At 41.4% G+C, this 18,704-nt stretch overlaps 1 protein-coding gene across 3 annotated transcripts in view; it reads right to left on the bottom strand.

Annotated features, from left to right (window-relative positions):
* The window catches only part of LOC137618052 (ankyrin repeat and IBR domain-containing protein 1-like), a 177,046-nt gene that overhangs the window by 109,481 nt on the left and 48,861 nt on the right, over positions 1-18,704 (bottom strand). For all 3 annotated transcript variants that reach the window (XM_068347999.1, XM_068348001.1, XM_068348000.1), the window contains exons 4-7: positions 9,743-9,950; positions 8,391-8,570; positions 5,327-5,516; positions 2,847-3,073 (exon numbers count right to left, since the gene is read on the bottom strand). In XM_068347999.1, coding sequence (XP_068204100.1) covers positions 2,847-3,073; positions 5,327-5,516; positions 8,391-8,570; positions 9,743-9,950 — 805 coding nt within the window. The remainder of the gene's footprint in view (positions 1-2,846; positions 3,074-5,326; positions 5,517-8,390; positions 8,571-9,742; positions 9,951-18,704) is intronic.

Genomic DNA, 18,704 nt, shown 5'->3' with positions numbered 1-18,704 from the left:
CTTAAGAGAACAAAAATATAGTACCCAAGTACCCTCATATTCAGCTAGGGTAGAGTGCAGCAAGCTGCTCTATAGATTCAATCCCCACAACAAATTCAAGCACTCTGACCCAAGGACAGACTTGGTAACACAATCGTGGCCTGATGATAGGACAGGACAGTCGACAACAGAAGAGAAAAGATCCCTGGCCTTAATCACTGCAGTCACGAAGTAGTAGATCGTTAACTTTCATCTGCTGATCGGGTTAGAGAGGTGGCCTCATTCCCGTGCTTGTTAGCAGACCCTTTACTGCCAGCTGCACATAAGCGCACAATAATACCCTCGAGAGGTGCCATCTTCTTGAGAATGGGTACCAAAATGCCATGACCAATGAAGGGAGCATGAGACCACCATCCATATGATGATAATGCAATCATGTAGGGAGGACACAAAAGTTCCTCAAACACATGGCTTACGGGGCCGTGCACCTCTGCCCTGCCTGGCTACCTTCCCCAAAATGAGAGGTAATTTTGTAAGGAGCCCTTTCCTTATGACTTCAACTGAACTTCCTAGACTTCTTAGGAAGAACGTCGGAATCGGAGTTGGAAACTGAAGAGGAGTTATGGAATGAATAAGAATATGAACATTTCTTTACCTTACCAGCTCTCACCCCAGGCTCTGCAGGCAGAAGAGTTGAGGTCTATGACACCAGCGATGACAATACTCCCTCCAGGAAGAAAACCACACTGCTGCTCCAATAGGATCACAATACTGCCACTGGGAGGAGGTAGGCACAATCACTGGAGCTTGCACCACAGGCACCACAGAGTGGAAGGAGGCTAAGAACCCAGGAACCACTGACACAGGGGTGAGGATGATGGGCACAGGTGGGTGATGGGTACAGGGATTGCAGTAACATCAGGGACTAGTAATTTTGGCCATGGTGCCGAGTTATACCCAACCTTGGTAATGGCACCATCTTCTTTTCCACAGGCACTGGCACACTTCATGAGGAGCAGGCCATACCACTTTTTTTTCAGGCTTGAGGAAAAAAGGCAGAATCACCACTGGGGTCACTAACACTAGTCACATTACTGATACCCTCCACCAATCTCATCACTAAGGGAGATACTGGTAATGGGGACATTTAGGGCAAGGTATTTACTACCTCCCTTAAAAAAGACATAGAGGGTCTACCTGCCAGATCTAAGGTGGTCCAAACTTTCCTGAGGTCAACTCATCATCGGCAGTTTACACAGCAACAGAAGAAAAGCTTCCAACTTAAGTTGGAGTGAGGCAATCACTGGGGGAACTCCCCACACCACCAAAGCTTGAGAAGCACACTGACACAGATTCAAGATCTCCTCACTCCTACTGCATATTCCCCGGGGACCAAGCTAGGGGCCTATGTATAGAAGCTGGGGCAGCATTCGTAATCGATGATGGAAAGAAAGTAGTAAATGAATTCCCATTGTCTTCTTGGGTGTTGCTAATTCGACACCAGAGAGGGATTAACTCTCTTCTTCCCCTTCAAAGCATACGCCTGCCACTGCACAGGAAGCCAGTCTGCACATGGCGGTGATTGTGATCAATAATATCCCTACAAGAAGGAGAGTGCGTGTGTTGATCAACAGCCAGTTTAGCCATAAACTGGTTGCAGCATCCAGCCTTTCACTGACAGGTATAAAACTATTGCTTATTCAAATCTATCATACATAACAATAGCCAGCATTCACTTTCTGAAAAGAAAAATACTGAAGAATTTTGGATAGGCTGCAACAGTACATCGGTAACTGAAGTGGCTGAAAACCAAACAGAAGGGACATTGACAGGCAGGTGAGCAGGGCTACTCGCCCGCACTTACCGCCTGTCTTCAACTACCTCATTAATGAATTTAAAAGCCATTCAAGCTCCTCTGAACACATTCACTTTATAAAAGATGAAAGGTTTGCAGACTCGTATGAACAAACAACTTTTTGAATCAAAATTTATTTTTCATATAAACCCTCTGCAGTATATAAAGTGGAAGAGGCTACCTCTTTACCCTACTAATTTATGCAACATTGCTCAAACTGAAAAAAAAAGTTCTGTACTTCATAGGACCTCAATATCGATATGATGCTTGTGTAATGCTGTAAACAAGCAAATTCAGCTTCATTTCCATTAAGAAATAGGGACTACGATTCATGGAGTACTGAAATTTGGATTAGTTAAAAGTACTGGATTTATAGGAAGAACAGAACTAACTTTTAAAAGCATATATTCTAAATGTACTTGTGCACTGTATTAAAGAGCAATCATCAATATCTTTAGTTTTGCTTATTGGGTACTGAAAGTTTTACTCATCTATCTATTGATTTTTGATTTCCATAGACTAAGTAAATCCATAGAGGATTCATTGTCTAAATTCATCAAAGGATAGCCAGTTCCTTGTGGTGCACAGTGCCTATCTAACTTATGCAAGATAGAGATGGCTGGCGAAATCTAAACGAGGCCCTTTGTGTCAATAGGCGTAAGAGGAGATGATGATGATCTATTGATTAATATTAGACTGCTATTTTACACCAAAGTTTTATCAATCATATAATCTACACCAAACAAATTGGTTCTAACTGCTAGATATACTTGACAAAATTAACTAGGTAAAGGCACAATGTTGTATCCATTTAATAATGACAACTATTGTACATCAAAATATAAAAAGACAAAGTTATTATAACTTTCTTGCAACTAAAATACCAGCTTTTGTAAATAGTAATACTGTAGTTCATTCACATCTAAGCACAAAGTAAATAAAAAGTACATATGCAAAGTTACACAGAAAGCCACTATAGTCTACACAAGATAATTCCCGGAAAAATGCTTACCATGTTCTCTGTATCGCCTGATAAATCATCATCTTGTTCCATACTTTCACCGGGGATATGTGGAGGAGGGGGAGGAGTAATAACGGAGCTGGGCGGAGATGGAGTAACCATTGGAGGTGTAGGAGCCACTAACTGGAGTGCAGATGCCGGAGGAGCAATACCTGCTACTTCGCAGCAATGCACGGCATTTGTCATCCATTTTTCTAAGAGTAGTGCTTTGGACCATTCTGAAAGAACATGCAATTTAGAAAAATATTCTTGATTCAAAAACGCAAATTTGAACACCTCGTAGTAACGGGGGATTTTGAGGAGGGAGAAGTCTAATTGGAAAGGAACCTCTGGTAGTGGTATCACTTGCCCCAGTTTTAATACCGACACCCTTTAGGGTTGAGCGACCTGGATATATTCTTGGCATTCCATGCAACTTTTTTCTCTGGTATATTTAGCAGTATTTATACCTTTGAAATGATGCTTTAAGGAACATTTCACTGGGCGACACAGGTTCCTCGCCCAGAAATAGATTTTTCCTTCGTCAAAATCCATTATATTTACTATGATGGCAGGCAGTTATAAAGGAACAGCAATGTATTCCTACTTATATGGAGGTGAGGAGGTGATCACGGAAATGAGACCTATGTCAGAAATAGGAAGAGTCCTGTATCACCTGTTGTACCTGTCTCTTATAAACTTAAGATGCTTTACCTGGTTGCAATATATCTTACATATGCCAACTGGAAGTTCTGGGACAAAAGATTCATTATTAAAGTAAGAATTTATGGAATAAAATAAAAAAAATTTAATGAAATTTTTTTCTATTTTGATATTTAGGGAAAGTTGCATAGCCAATATCTACAAAGGGCAAGCTTCTCAACCTTAAAATAAAATAAAAATGTTCTCTAAACCCCATATCCCTTTCGAGGGAACTAACCAGCAGTGAATCGTACTCATACTGCACGGTAAAATCAGAGCCCAGTAGTCTGAGTGAAACACTCAAGTTCTCTAGAATCATTCTATTTAACCCTTCTACACCCAATGGACGTACTGGTCCGTTTCACAAAACTCATCCCTTAACCCCCATGGACATACCGGTACATCCTTGCAAAAAACTGCTATTAGACATCTCAAATATTTATAAATCCAAATGACTAGAACAATCAACATCATAATGCCACATCACTTCTAATAAGAAGAAATTCAACTGTCAATCTTTCACATCCACTAGGAATTATGTAATAAAGTTTGTTTGGTGTATGGATACGGTGTAAAGAGAGATAATATTCCATATAAAACTGAACCACATTACAATGCAAAATGTGCAATGGGTAACACACACTTCAGTAATTAAAACATAAAAGCAAATTATATACAACAGTCAATGAAACACCATCTACAGGAGGTTCTCGGGTTATGACAGTCTCAAGTTACAATCATTCGCTGTTAAGAACAGGCTGCCATAAGGCACTTGAAACATCCTTGTAATTCAATATTGAGAAACGACATTTGGTTTATTGATACGACAAACTACTTGCTGATGTGAAGAGCAACTTATCCCACAGAATACTGTGTTACGTGTTACTTCAGCATTAGTTTGCCATCTTTGTTTGCGATACAAAGTTAGGATTTTGTAGCTGATTTTTTTTTTTTTTTTTTTTTGGATAGTTTTGTGCCATTTTTTTTTTTTCTGTGAATTATGTCTGGAAAGCATAAGGGAGACTTCTGATGACACTGTGCAGGCTTATCATGGGAAAAAAGATAAGGAATTGTTATATGTATTACTTATTATCTACTAGTATTGTACAGTATAAGTGTAGGTACTCTAATGTACAGTATAGGGTACAGTAATTTATGAATGTTAAGGGATTGTTTTCTCTCAATTTTAAAAGTATGTTATACATGTACAGTTTGTATCTTTGTTTGCGTGTATGAATGTATGTACGTACAGTATGTAATGTATATAAATCCAACTTCCGACGAATATCAATTTCCGGCACGACGTAGGATGGACTCAAGTCGTAACCTTGGACCTCCTGTATACAGATTACTTATCTGAAAAACTACTTATTTTGGCAATTAGTTTGGTTGTTATGCAGGGTTTCTGGGAAAAACTGCTATTGATGAAAATGAAAGCTATTCAAATGGAAGCATATTTTACATAATCTAATATGGTAAGCAACAATTATCCTAAATATAGAGCTAACTGATGTGACTAGAATCTTTGAGCACACTATGTACAGTAATTGTCTAGATATTACAGTTTTTATGAGAACTCTCCTACGTGGTGCCGGAAATCGATATTCATCGGAAGGAGAGGAGAGGGAGACCAAAGCGAAGGTGGGTGGACTGTATCAAGGATGACCTTCGATTAAAGGGATTAACCAGTGATGAGGTGTGGGACAGAGGTAGATGGAGAAAGCTGACCAGAAACATCGACCCCCACATAGAAGTGGGAAAAGATGTAGACAAAGAAGATGAGCACTCACCATTATCCCTGAGTAAAGCCTCTGCAGTGAAAAGAGGAATGTGCAGCATGTCAGCTGTTTCAACTAGTAACTGATCTTTGGCCTCTTGAAGGTCTTGAGCTCGAAGTCCAGAGTAAACTTCGCTATCGCAGTCAGTTTCTACTTCTGTTCCGACTAACTCGCCTTCATTTACACCATCACTACTGTCAGCCTGTAGGTAAGTTGAGTAAAGATATATTGACATCACAGGTATCTTCATGAATTTTAAATAGTATTACATACAAGAAAATACAATATTTTACAGAGTTTTTACACACCCCAGTTTGAGATGATGGATCATTCATAATACTGTACATGTTAACTACTGACAAGATTTCAGAGATGGTTATCAGGTAAAGGGAGTAACCTAAAAGTAATAAAAAACTAAAAGCCTAGGTGTAACTACGTAAATTAATTCCAATTATGAGTCCAGAAGAAAGGCTGACCAAAAAAATGCTGTTTTTAACCCTTTTACCCCCAAGCTATTTGGAACTTTCCAACCCTTAACGCCCCAGGCATTTTGTTTTTCAAGCACATTTTGCAGTATATATTTTTTAAATTGCTCTAACAACCTTAATTATTGTCATAGAGAGGTCAGGTTGGTCTCATTCTTTTGGAAAATGCCTGAAGTTTTTCATAAAGTTATCAAAAATATGCAAAAAAAAAAAAAATGTAAATAGCAGTTTTTTGCAAGGATGTACCAGTACGTCCATGGGGGTAAAGGGATGAGTTTTGTGAAATGTACCAGTACGTCCACTGGAGGTAAAAGGGTTAACTACTGACAAGATTTCAGAGATGGTTCACAGGTAAAGGGAGTAACCTAAAAGTAAAAAAAACTAAAAGCCTAGGTGTAACTACATAAATCAATTCCAATTATGAGTCCAGAGGAAAGGCTGACCAAAAAAATGCAACATTTTAAAGGCTGGAATTAATTATACCAACACCAGTAGTTACCTTTTCAATCATAAGCTATCAACTAAAATACCAACTGCATGACTCCATAACATCAAAGATATTTTTTTTTCATCTTGATGCCCTACCATTATGGGGCATTAAGTTGAACCATGACAAAACTCAGAGTATGATTGTAAGTAGGTCGAGGACAGTAATTCTTCATTCAACATCAAGATCTCTGCATTGATAATGTTTCTTTAGCTATATGCAATTACTTCAAAACTTTAGGTATGGCTATTGATTGCAAATTCACTTTTGAGAAACACATTTGGTCTATTTCCTCTTTAATTGCAGAAAAAATTGCCCTACTGACAAAGTCTTACGATATGCAATTACCCATCTATTCTTTGGAAATATTTTAATTTTATTCATTCTACCTTGTTTTGAATATTATTGTTCTGTCTGGTCTTCAGAGGTTGACCATCATCTTAATTTGTGGGACAAAAATTTGAAGTCTATTAAATTTCTTACTCCTGATCTGGATATTACTGTAATCTCCGACACTGTCATTCAGCTAGTTCTTTATGCATAAGATTTTTCATTATTCTGAACATCGTTTGCATTCAAATCTTCCAGGCTGTACCATACTGTAGGTAGTACTAGGTATACAGTTAATTTTAACAGTCTTTCCTTCTCCCTCATAAGGTTCAACACTACAGATTATTCTAAGTTTTATTCCAGCTGTGACCGGATTGTAGAATGATCTTCCTAATCAGGCAGTTGAATCAGTGGAACTTTGTAAGTTCAACTTTGCAGAGAATATTTTTATGATGAACAAGTTTGCAGATGTCTCACTTCATACTGTAGTTTATATATGACAGATATATTTTAATGTCATTATTGATTTTAAGATATATTTCTTTATTCATCAACTCCCATATAGTTTACTTATTTCCTTTCCTCACTGGGCTATTTTCTCCGTTGGAGCCCTTGGGTAAACATCCTACTTTTCCAACTAGGGTTGTAGTTTAGCTAATAATAATAATAATAATAATAATAATAATAATAATAATAATAATAATAATAATACAGTAATAATAATCAGAATAATTTTCTCACTTCAGCTTGCTTTAGATTGCTTATTTATATACTTTTGATGGCACTGGTCTCTCGCCCAGAAATAGACTTTTTCCTTCGTCAAAATCCCTTTATTTATATACTTTTGATGGTGCTTCACATACCAGTAGTATTTTGCGTTGTCATGGAGTTCAAAGTTGAGATTCCCTAAGAAAAATTACTCCTAATCATGTTAGTCTTCAATCCTCAAATAATCCTGAAGCTGAGGCTGAGAGGAAATAACCTCTTTACTCTCAATCATGAATAGCAATTCTGGCAGTGAATAATCAATGTGGTTCTGGTAATATGAACCTACTTTTACACAAAACTGAGTTTTCCAAAGTAATACATAAGTTGTCTTGTGAGTTCCCTCCTCCCTTCCATTTACTTTGACTGTTGACCGTTTGGTACACAACAAATGAAGGAAAGTAGGCCTCATATGCCAGACCTAGCATATGTAATGAAGACTTCTCATACTTAAATTGGACAAATGAATGTGACATTTTCTTGTCCATGGAAATAAGGCAATTTTATAATTATGTTAACATAAAAATATCTAATTTGAGTAATATAATCTTGGGTTTTCTTAATTATTCTATTCATAGATATTTTTTCAGTCAGCAATAGTTGAAAAGGGGACTGCAGTACACTAAGTTCAAAGTCTTAAAGAAATACTTTTCTCTCCACCCTTTACCTCACTTCTACAGAATACCAATGCTTTCTCTAAGTAGCAATAAACAATTGTATTTTTCATATACAGTACTCTGAAAAGTAGATTTCATGTCACAGTTAAGCACATCTGGCCTACCAAATACATCACTTACTATTTTTAACTTTTGAACATTTAAACTTCCAATTAAAGCTGGAAGGGTTACTCAAATTCTGCTTTGATCACTCAATACTCTTCCTTTAAATATAATTCACTTATACTCCAATAACACAGGCTTAACCATTACCCAAATCTGATCAAGTATACAGTATGATTACATAGGCCTCAAGTAGTAAAGAAGTATTTTGCCAACGAGAGAACACTTACAAAAACCATACGGGACTCCAAATATGTGGCTACGTCATGATGTGTTGATCTAACAGCTAAATCACATGGTGTCATTCGATCATTATTCTCTATAAAAAGTCCGGCACCTTGAGCAACCAACAATTCCACACATTTCCTTAACCCAGAGGCAGATGCATAGTGGAGGGCTGTATTTCCTTTCTGAAAGAGAAAGAAAAATTACATAGCAATCTAAATAACTAAATACATACATACATACAGTACATATACCAAGGCACTTACCCTAATTTTGGGGGGTAGCCGACATCAAACAAATGAAACAAAAAAGGGGACGTCTCTCTCTATGTTCTTCCCAGCCTAACTAAATATTTTGAAGAAATAAAATAGTAAAAATAGTCAATTAAATTCATGGTAAAAATGTAATAGCGAATAGAAACTTCCCCCAAAATGACTAACTAATTCTCAGATGTGCTTAAAAAACCCTTAAAACGATTTCTTATCTTAATAATCAATCATAAACTGTAATTGCTTTCTTATTTATAAACTAAAGATAAAGTGAAATGAGATTAAGAAATTGGAAACTAATATGAGAAGCCCAATTTAATAACCAAAACGGTAATAACACCCTTTACATTGGTTTAACTTATGTCATTGCTCATTCTTAACTATTAAATAAAAAAAATAAACTCCATGTTATGATATTTTTGTTTGTCAGATCCCCGATATGCTGCAGAATTCACCTTCTGCCCAATAGCTCTAATGTTTGTTCGGGCGTTTATGAGAGTATGTATGTCAAGTTGCACTCTACACAGCTAAGTATAATATAGTGTCCCAAAGTGCACGGTAGGAAGAAAACCATGGGTGCTAAACCAGAGACATTTTTCACTAGTATTTTTCCTTTGTGATTACATAATTATTTTCTACTGAGAAAAAAACAAGCGCAATTTTAGCAACAGTTACTATGAGGACTTTGTGACTTTTCATTGTTATTCAAACGTTTTTGGCTTTTGCTTGTACTCAATGTGCTTACAAGTTGAAAGCATATTGATAAGCCATTTACTTCTTACTACTTTTATTGTCAGAAACTTTATGTTTTAGAACACTCATAGAATAATCTATTCAATTAAATTTATCCCCTTCCTGATGTAGAAAGAAAATTTTAGTCATTCAGCATTAATCAATTCTACCTTTGATAAAGCATACAGTAGGGACAAATTATTCCAGTCTATATGTTAAAACCTTAAAATTTCTTCAACAATCTCTATGCATGATAAAATATATATAGTATAAGTATCTAGAGAGCGATCCTCTTCACTTAAAACATTATCACTTAAACAAAATTAAAACCTTTAATAACTGATAAAACAACTTACTTTGTCCTGTGCATTCAACTGTGCTCTTTCTTTTTCCCCATCTTGCATCACAGGACCTCGCCACTGAAGTATCATAACAATACAAGTAGCTCTTCTCTCCTCAGCTGACGGAGATTTGGCTTGGCCAACCCGACATACACAGTGAATTGAACTTTCATCGTCAGCATTTTTCTTGTTGGGATTCCCTCCAAGATCACATAGAAAAGTCCTTAAAGTAACAAAGGAATGAAAATTATGTTTAAGTGTAAATGTAAAATTCATGCTACAATGACCTTGAAAATCTAAATATAATACAGCATTCAGCCAAGCAAACAAATTAAATACCTTTTCAATTGTAAAATGTATAATTCACATAAACTATAAAAATAATGTATGAATTGCCAAAAATTATTTTCTCGTACAAACATCTATTTACATTATATAACAAATTTTAAAGAAATTAGTACACAGTATTTCCCTGCTACACAGTCCTTTAAAATAAGGATATGTTTTCAGCGGCTTTGAAAAAGCTATTGAATCATTGACAAGCTAGTTTGTTAATAACAGGTGACACATGGGGGGAAAAGCCTAACTCGGCTGCCTGGCACAGAATATCAGCTATTGTATTTGGGCCTATGGTTGAGACGGGTGTGTGAGGTGGGAAATTTAACTTAAAGAATGAAGGTATTTAGAGGTAAAAGAATAAAATCTTTAAAATTTCTCCCTGCAAGATGTAAACCCTTTGACATTTAGAATAATGAATGCACTCATGGGTGGGAGGAATTTCCCTAGATATGTCATCCTTCCTGGTCCCAATTAAGAGTGGGGATGATTACTCCACCCTCCTAACAGCTATCATAGAGATGTAGAAGCTGTTAGGTCTCAACCAGAACTGGCTTAAAAGGAAGCCAATAATAGGACACAGAAAACCTATCTCCTTAACAGGGATAGGGTGTTGGCAGTGGCAAACCAGGCACACTAAGAGAAATATTTGATAAGACAAACTCTTCCTCGTTACTAGGAGGATGGAGGATTTGCTTCTGGGCAGACATTGTTTGCCAGAAATGTGCTCTGTTGTGTAACTCACCAGTATCAAATGTCAGACCAATGCATAATAGGTGCATTCCATTCAGAGGGGAACAAGAAACAGGAAGAAGAGCTAATTCTAAGTCTCATTGAAACTTATGCAATATAGGTTACTTTGGACAGGATGCATACTGAGACCCATGAGAGAGCTGAGTGTGTTACATAACTACTGAGAAGTGACCTTTAAACTGAAGGAAAGGAGTGAATAGGCCTTCGGGGAAACTTCAGTAAGGTACAGAAGCAAACGGTCACTGGGAAAGCTCTGTCACTCCCTCCCTCGTTTATGAAAAGTCGTAGCTGAAAACCAATTCATCTGTCAGAAAGTTTACTGAATCCAGAGATCAAGGCACTTTGACAACTGTGATGCATACCACATGTGGACCTATTCACATGACCTTGACTGCATTCCAAGGATAAACTGGATATCGATTTTTCCTTCCCTTTGATGAGGCACAATTTAGTCAAGGTTAGAACATTCAAAATGTTATTTTCATTAGTAAAATAAATTTTTGAATATACTTACCCGATGATCATATAGCTGTCAGCTCTGCTGCCCGACAGAAAAAACCTACGGGCGGAATACGCCAGCGATCGCTATACAGGTGAGGGTGTACATCAACAGCGCCATCTGTCGAGTAGGTACTCAAGTACTCTATGTCAACACAGAACCAATTTTCTCCTCGGTCCACTGGGTCTCTATTGGGGAGGAAGGGTGGGTCCTTTAATTTATGATCATCGGGTAAGTATATTCAAAAATTTATTTTACTAATGAAAATAACATTTTTCAATATTAAACTTACCCGATGATCATATAGCTGATTCACACCCAGGGGGGTGGGTAGAGACCAGCATATATGTTAACCTTAAGAGCTAAGTATTCCGTATTTCATTTTAGCAGTTATTCAAAATAACAAACATAAAATTAATAAGTACCTGGTAAGGAAGTCGACTTGAACAATTACTCTGCCTTTTTAAGTACGTCTTCCTTACTGAGCCTCGCGATCCTCACAGGATGCTGAAGTATGAAGGGCTGCAACCCATACTAAAGGACCTCATCACAACCTCTAATCTAGGCGCTTCTCAAGAAAGAATTTGACCACCCGCCAAATCAACCAGGATGCGAAAGGCTTCTTAGCCTTCCGGACAACCCAAAAAACAACAATAAAAAGCATTTCAAGAGAAAGATTAAAAAAAAGGTTATGGGATTATGGGAATGTAGTGGCTGAGCCCTCACCCACTACTGCACTCGCTGCTACGAATGGTCCCAGGGTGTAGCAGTTCTCGTAAAGAGACTGGACATCTTTAAGGTAAAATGATGCGAACACTGACTTGCTTCTCCAATAGGTTGCATCCATTACACTCTGCAGAGATCTGTTTTGTTTGAAGGCCACTGAAGTTGCGACAGCTCTAACTTCATGTGTCCTTACCTTCAGCAAAGCATGGTCCTCTTCATTCAGATGGGAATGAGCTTCTCGAATTAAAAGTCTGATATAATAAGAAACTGCATTCTTCGACATTGGTAAAGAAGGTTTCTTAATGGCACACCATAAAGCTTCTGATTGTCCACGTAATGGCTTAGTCCGTTTCAAATAGTACTTAAGAGCTCTTACTGGGCACAGTACTCTTTCTTGTTCATTTCCAACCAAACTAGCAAGGCTTGGAATTTCGAACGATTTGGGCCAAGGACGAGAAGGAAGTTCGTTTTTGGCTAAAAAACCAAGCTGTAAGGAACATGTAGCCGTTTCAGATGTAAATCTAATGTTCCTGCTGAAGGCGTGTATCTCACTGACTCTTTTAGCTGTTGCTAAGCAGACGAGGAAAAGAGTTTTCAAAGTGAGATCTTTAAAAGAGGCTGATTGAAGTGGCTCGAACCTTGCTGACATAAGGAATCTTAGTACCACGTCTAAGTTCCAACCTGGTGTGGCCAACCGACGCTCCTTCGTGGTCTCAAAAGACTTAAGGAGGTCTTGTAGATCTTTGTTGTTGGACAGATCTAAGCCTCTGTGACGGAAGACTGCTGCCAACATGCTTCTGTAACCCTTGATCGTGGGAGCTGAAAGGGATCTTTCCTTCCTTAGGTATAACAGGAAGTCAGCTATCTGAGTTACAGAGGTACTGGTTGAGGATACTGATTTGGACTTGCACCAACTTCGGAAGACTTCCCACTTCGACTGGTAGACTTTGAGAGTGGATGTCCTCCTAGCTCTAGCAATCGCTCTGGCTGCCTCCTTCGAAAAGCCTCTAGCTCTCGAGAGTCTTTCGATAGTCTGAAGGCAGTCAGACGAAGAGCGTGGAGGCTTGGGTGTACCATCTTTACATGCGGCTGACGCAGAAGGTCCACTCTTAGAGGAAGTGTTCTGGGAACGTCTACTAGCCATTGCAGTACCTCGGTGAACCATTCTCTCGCGGGCCAGAGGGGAGCAACCAACGTCAACCTTGTCCCTTCGTGAGAGGCGAACTTCTGCAGTACTCTGTTGACAATCTTGAACGGGGGGAACGCATAAAGGTCTAGATGGGACCAATCCAGAAGAAAGGCATCTATGTGAACAGCTGCTGGGTCCGGAATCGGTGAGCAATAATTTGGGAGCCTCTTGGTCATCGAGGTTGCAAACAGATCTATGGTGGGTTGGCCCCACAATGCCCATAGTTTGTTGCATACATTCTTGTGAAGGGTCCACTCTGTTGGGATGATTTGACCCTTCCGGCTGAGGCGGTCTGCCATGACATTCATGTCGCCTTGAATGAACCTCGTTACAAGGGAGATGTTTCGATCTCTTGACCAGGTGAGGAGGTCCCTTGCGATCTCGTACAACTTCATCAAATGAGTCCCTCCTTGCTTGGAGATGTACGCCAGTGCTGTGGTGTTGTCGGAGTTCACCTCCACCACCTTGCCTAGAAGGAGGGACTTGAAGCTTCTCAAGGCCAGATGAACTGCCAGTAGCTCCTTGCAGTTGATGTGTAACTCGCTTTGAACCGCATTCCACTTGCCCGAGCATTCCCGACCGTCCAACGTCGCACCCCAGCCCGTGTCCGATGCGTCCGAGAAGAGAAGGTGGTCGGGGGTCTGAACAGCCAGTGGCAGACCCTCTCTGAGGAGAATGTTGTTCTTCCACCAAGTCAGTGACGACTTCATCTTCTCGGAAATAGGAACTGAGACCGCTTCTAGCGTCTTGTCCTTTCTCCAGTGAGCAGTTAAGTGAAATTGAAGGGGGCGAAGGTGAAGTCTCCCTAACGCGATGAACTGGTCCAGTGATGAAAGCGTCCCTATCAGACTCATCCACTGTCTGACAGAACACCGGTCCTTCTTCAGCATGGACTGGATGCATTCTTGGGCTTGATTGATTCTGGGGGCCGACGGAAAAGCCCGAAAAGCTTGACTCTGAATCTCCATTCCTAGGTAAACTATAGTTTGGGATGGGACGAGTTGGGACTTTTCTATATTGACCAGGAGACCAAATTCCTTGGTCAGATCTAGAGTCCACTGTAGATTCTCCAGACAGCGACGACTTGACGCAGCTCTTAAAAGCCAGTCGTCCAAATAGAGGGAGGCTCTGATGTTTGCTAAGTGCAGGAATTTGGCAATATTCCTCATCAGTTTGGTAAAAACTAGAGGTGCCGTGCTTAGGCCAAAGCACAGGGCTTGGAACTGGTAGACGACCTTCCCGAAAACGAACCTTAGAAAAGGTTGGGAATCTGGGTGGATGGGGACGTGAAAGTACGCGTCCTTTAGGTCTAACGAGACCATCCAGTCTTCCTTCCTGACCGATGCTAGAACCGACTTTGTCGTCTCCATGGTGAACGTCTGCTTTGTGACAAAGCCATTCAGAGAACTGACGTCTAGCACCGGTCTCCACCCTCCTGTCTTCTTCGGCACTAAGAAGAGGCGGTTGTAGAAGCCCGGGGATTGATGGTCCCGGACTATGACTACCGCTCCCTTTTGTAGTAAGAGAGACACCTCTTGCTGTAAGGCTAGCCTCTTTTCCTCCTCTCTGTACCTGGGAGAGAGGTTGATGGGAGTCGTTGCTAGAGGGGGTTTGCGTAAGAATGGAATCCTGTACCCCTCTCTGAGTAACTTCACAGACTGTACGTCTGCGCCCCTGTTCTCCCAGGCCTGCCAGTAGTTCTTGAGCCTGGCTCCCACTGCTGTCTGAAGAGGATGGCAGTCAGACTCTGCCTCTAGAGGACTTGGAACTCTTCTTTTTGCTCCCACGTTGACTTCCGGCACGAGCACCTCCTCTGCTGGAGGCTCTGCCACGAAAGGGCGGGATGAACCTAGAAGCTGGCGTGTCCATCCTAGGTCTAGGTACGGAGGGCAAAGGTGTGACTTTGCGTGTGGATGAAGCCACCAGGTCATGGGTGTCTTTCTGGATCAAGGAGGCAGCAATCTCCTTGATCAACTCTTCAGGGAAGAGACACTTAGAGAGTGGAGCGAACATCAGCTCCGACTTTTGACATGGGGTGACTCCAGCTGATAAGAAGGAGCAAAGGTGATCTCGCTTCTTGAGTACCCCAGACACGAAAGAAGCCGCAAGCTCACTAGAACCATCCCGAATGGCTTTGTCCATGCAGGACATGATGAGCATGGAAGTTTCCTTATCCGAAGGGGAGGTCTTCCTGCTCAATGCTCCCAAACACCAGTCCAGGAAGTTAAAGACCTCGAAAGCGCGGAAAACTCCCTTCATAAGATGGTCCATGTCCGAAGGGGTCCAGCAAATCTTGGAGCGTCTCATAGCCAGCCTGCGGGGAGAGTCTACTAGACTTGAGAAGTCGCCCTGGGCAGAGGCAGGAACTCCCAAGCCGAGAACTTCTCCCGTGGCATACCAGACGCTAGATCTGGAAGCAAGCTTGACCGGGGGAAACATGAAGGAAGTCTTTCCCAACTGCTTCTTAGACTGCAACCACTCTCCCAGTACCCTTAAAGCTCTCTTGGACGAGCGAGCGAGTACGAGCTTCGTAAAGGCAGGAGCTGCTGACTGCATGCCTAAAGCGAACTCAGAGGGAGGTGAGCGTGGTGCTGCAGACACAAACTGGTCTGGATACAAATCCTTAAAGAGCGCAAGCACTTTCCTAAAGTCTAAGGAGGGAGGCGTGGTCTTGGGTTCTTCGATGTCGGAGTGTTGGTCGTCAAGATGCGCAGCTTCGTCATCATCAGAGATACCATCGTCTGAATGTTGAGGAGGAAGAGGCAACGGAGTGGGCTGGACAGCTGAGTCCGGCAGCACGGGTGCATGCGTGGCTGCACTGGACCCAACATCATGCCACTGTTGGTCAGTCTGAGAACTGGCAACAACCAAAGCTGAGTGGGTGCGCAAAGAGTCTACACCCGACTGTGGAAGGATAGCGGAGACCACCGTGGGTTGCGGAGGCTGACGCACCGCGTCAAAACACGGCAGCCTAACTCCACCCTCCTGTTGTTGTGGTAGCTCACGCACGGCAACGGAGTGCTCCGTGCGTCTGTGGGAGTCAGCATGCGTCTGGCAGGGTCGACTGCGCATGGGTGGAGGAGCTCTCACAGCCGGAGTGTGGGAGCAGGCAGCCGCAGCGTCTGCTGGGCGCACAACCGTGGCAGGTTGTAGGCAAACGGGTGCATCGTCAACCTTCTCCGCAGTCGGAGTGTGGGAGCAGGCAGCCTCAGCGTGAGCTGGGCGCACAACCGTGGCAGGTTGTAGGCTAACGGGTGAAGCGTTAACCTTCTCCGCACGAAACTCCTGCATAACCGCAGCTAACCGAGTCTGCATAGACTGCAGTAAAGACCATTTAGGGTCTACAAAAGCGGCAACAGACGGAGCTACTGTCCGTTGTGACTGAGGGTCTAAAACAGCGGGTGCGGCAACAGACGGAGTTACTGCCTGTTGCGGTACCACCTTGCCTCTCTTGGGAGGTGTGCAGTCGTCGGATGACTGCAGCGAGTCCGAACTGACCCAGTGGCTACACCTGGGCCGTTGGACTAGCTCGGAAGGGACCTTACGTTTAAGAGGCCGTGAGACCTTGGTCCATCGTTTCTGTCTAGAAACCTCTTCCGCAGACGAGGAATAAATGGGCTCACTCGCCTTCTTGTGGGTGGGACGATCTCGGAAAGATACGTCCGAAACCACGGAGGGTACATCTGTACGCTGATTAAAGCCTGTCGAACCCTTTGGTCGTACGACATTGCTTCTCCCCTGGGCTTGGGAGCTTGCAAGAGGTCCCGGACTGGGAGGACGACAGGCACGAACAGACGCACCCTCATGCGTAACACTGACACTTTTCACTGCACTGACACTCACTTCACTTCCCACTGCACTTTTACCTTTTAACTCTCTGACATCAGCCATGAGTTGATTGCGGTCATTAGCCAATGACTCGACTCTCTCACCTAGAGCCTGAATGGCACGCATCATATCCGCCATTGAAGGTTGATGAGAGCTAGCAGGGGGGTCGGGTGCAACCACTACAGGGGAAGGAATAGGTTGAGGGGCATGGGGAGAGGAAAAATCAATAGAGCGAGACGAACTCCTCCTGAGCCTATCCTTCTCTAGCCTACGTGCATATTTCAGGAATTCTTGAAACCCGAATTCCGAAAGCCCAGCGCATTCCTCACATCGATCTTCCAATTGACAGGCTTTACCCCTACAATTGGAACAAACGGTGTGCGGATCGATAGAGGCCTTCGGAAGACGCCTTGAACAGTCCCTAGCGCTACATTTCCTGTACTTGGGGACTTGAGAAGGGTCAGACATCTTGAATTAGTCAAAGGGGGGAATTCAAAATCTATCCAAGTCGTCAACAAATAATCCAAATCCAAAAAAGAATGCAAGGAAGTATTGAAGATAACTTCTGCACAGCGATAGCTAATAACTAGAGATGAATACTTCACCAAATAACGTGAAATTCAATCCAGAAAACAAGAGCGTATTCAGTAGGTCTTGCCGGTGGCACGACAGAGAGAAAATTGATTCTGTGTTGACATAGAGTACTTGAGTACCTACTCGACAGATGGCGCTGTTGATGTACACCCCCACCTGTATAGCAATCGCTGGCGTATTCCGCCCGTAGGTTTTTTCTGTCGGGCAGCAGAGCTGACAGCTATATGATCATCGGGTAAGTTTAATATTGAAAATGAATAGATATCCTTTTTCTGACATAAAGCTCCAAGAGTGTAATCCTGGAAGTGACTAATCAAGGAGCAGCAATACTTAAAAGTTTTATGACAACCCTGCAAACTCTTACTTCATGCTTGGAGATTACAAATCAAGGTCTACAGAGGTCATTACTTTTCTAAAGATGCTGTTGCAAGAGCCCAACCTCACATCTCATTGCCTAAACCACTTACTAGTTCATTCTTGATCTAAAATAGATTCTGATTTAAACATGGATGAATCTGTAATAAAACAAACAAGGAATGATCAATCAACAAACATCCGAGATCAAAGGGGGGAAAAGATATATTAACCCCTATCAACAGATAAAATATAGGCTCATGCTTTCAAAAATTAATAATTCTTGCTTTGGCTTATTCAATATCTGTTTTCTTTCAAAATCTGACACTGAATATCAAAAGTACTCACAACCAGCAACCACAAAACAAAGCACCCACCATAGAAAGTAATCACAGGAGTCGGCCTTTAAACATGTACCCATCATGGGAGATAAGTGTAAGAAAGTAATTATCTAAAACATTATAAGTCACTATACACATGACTGTGCACTAGGAGAACTTTATTATATACCTGTGACAGTTCACAGCAAAATAACATTAGGAATCAAAATACCAAACATCATAAAAAGGACAAAATTAACTCTGAGACCATGGAAATTTGGAAAGATTGTAAGTTAAAATGAAGACAAAGAACTTTTGACTCATTCATAATGGTGGAGGGATTTAAGGAACCTGTGGTTGGATGACATTAATGTCAGC

Source organism: Palaemon carinicauda, chromosome 24, assembly GCF_036898095.1.
Source record: "Palaemon carinicauda isolate YSFRI2023 chromosome 24, ASM3689809v2, whole genome shotgun sequence".
In the NCBI taxonomy this organism is placed as follows: Eukaryota; Metazoa; Arthropoda; class Malacostraca; order Decapoda; family Palaemonidae; genus Palaemon; species Palaemon carinicauda.
The sequence above is the reverse complement of the archived record's forward strand: the minus strand, read 5'-3'. Positions and strand labels throughout refer to the sequence as shown.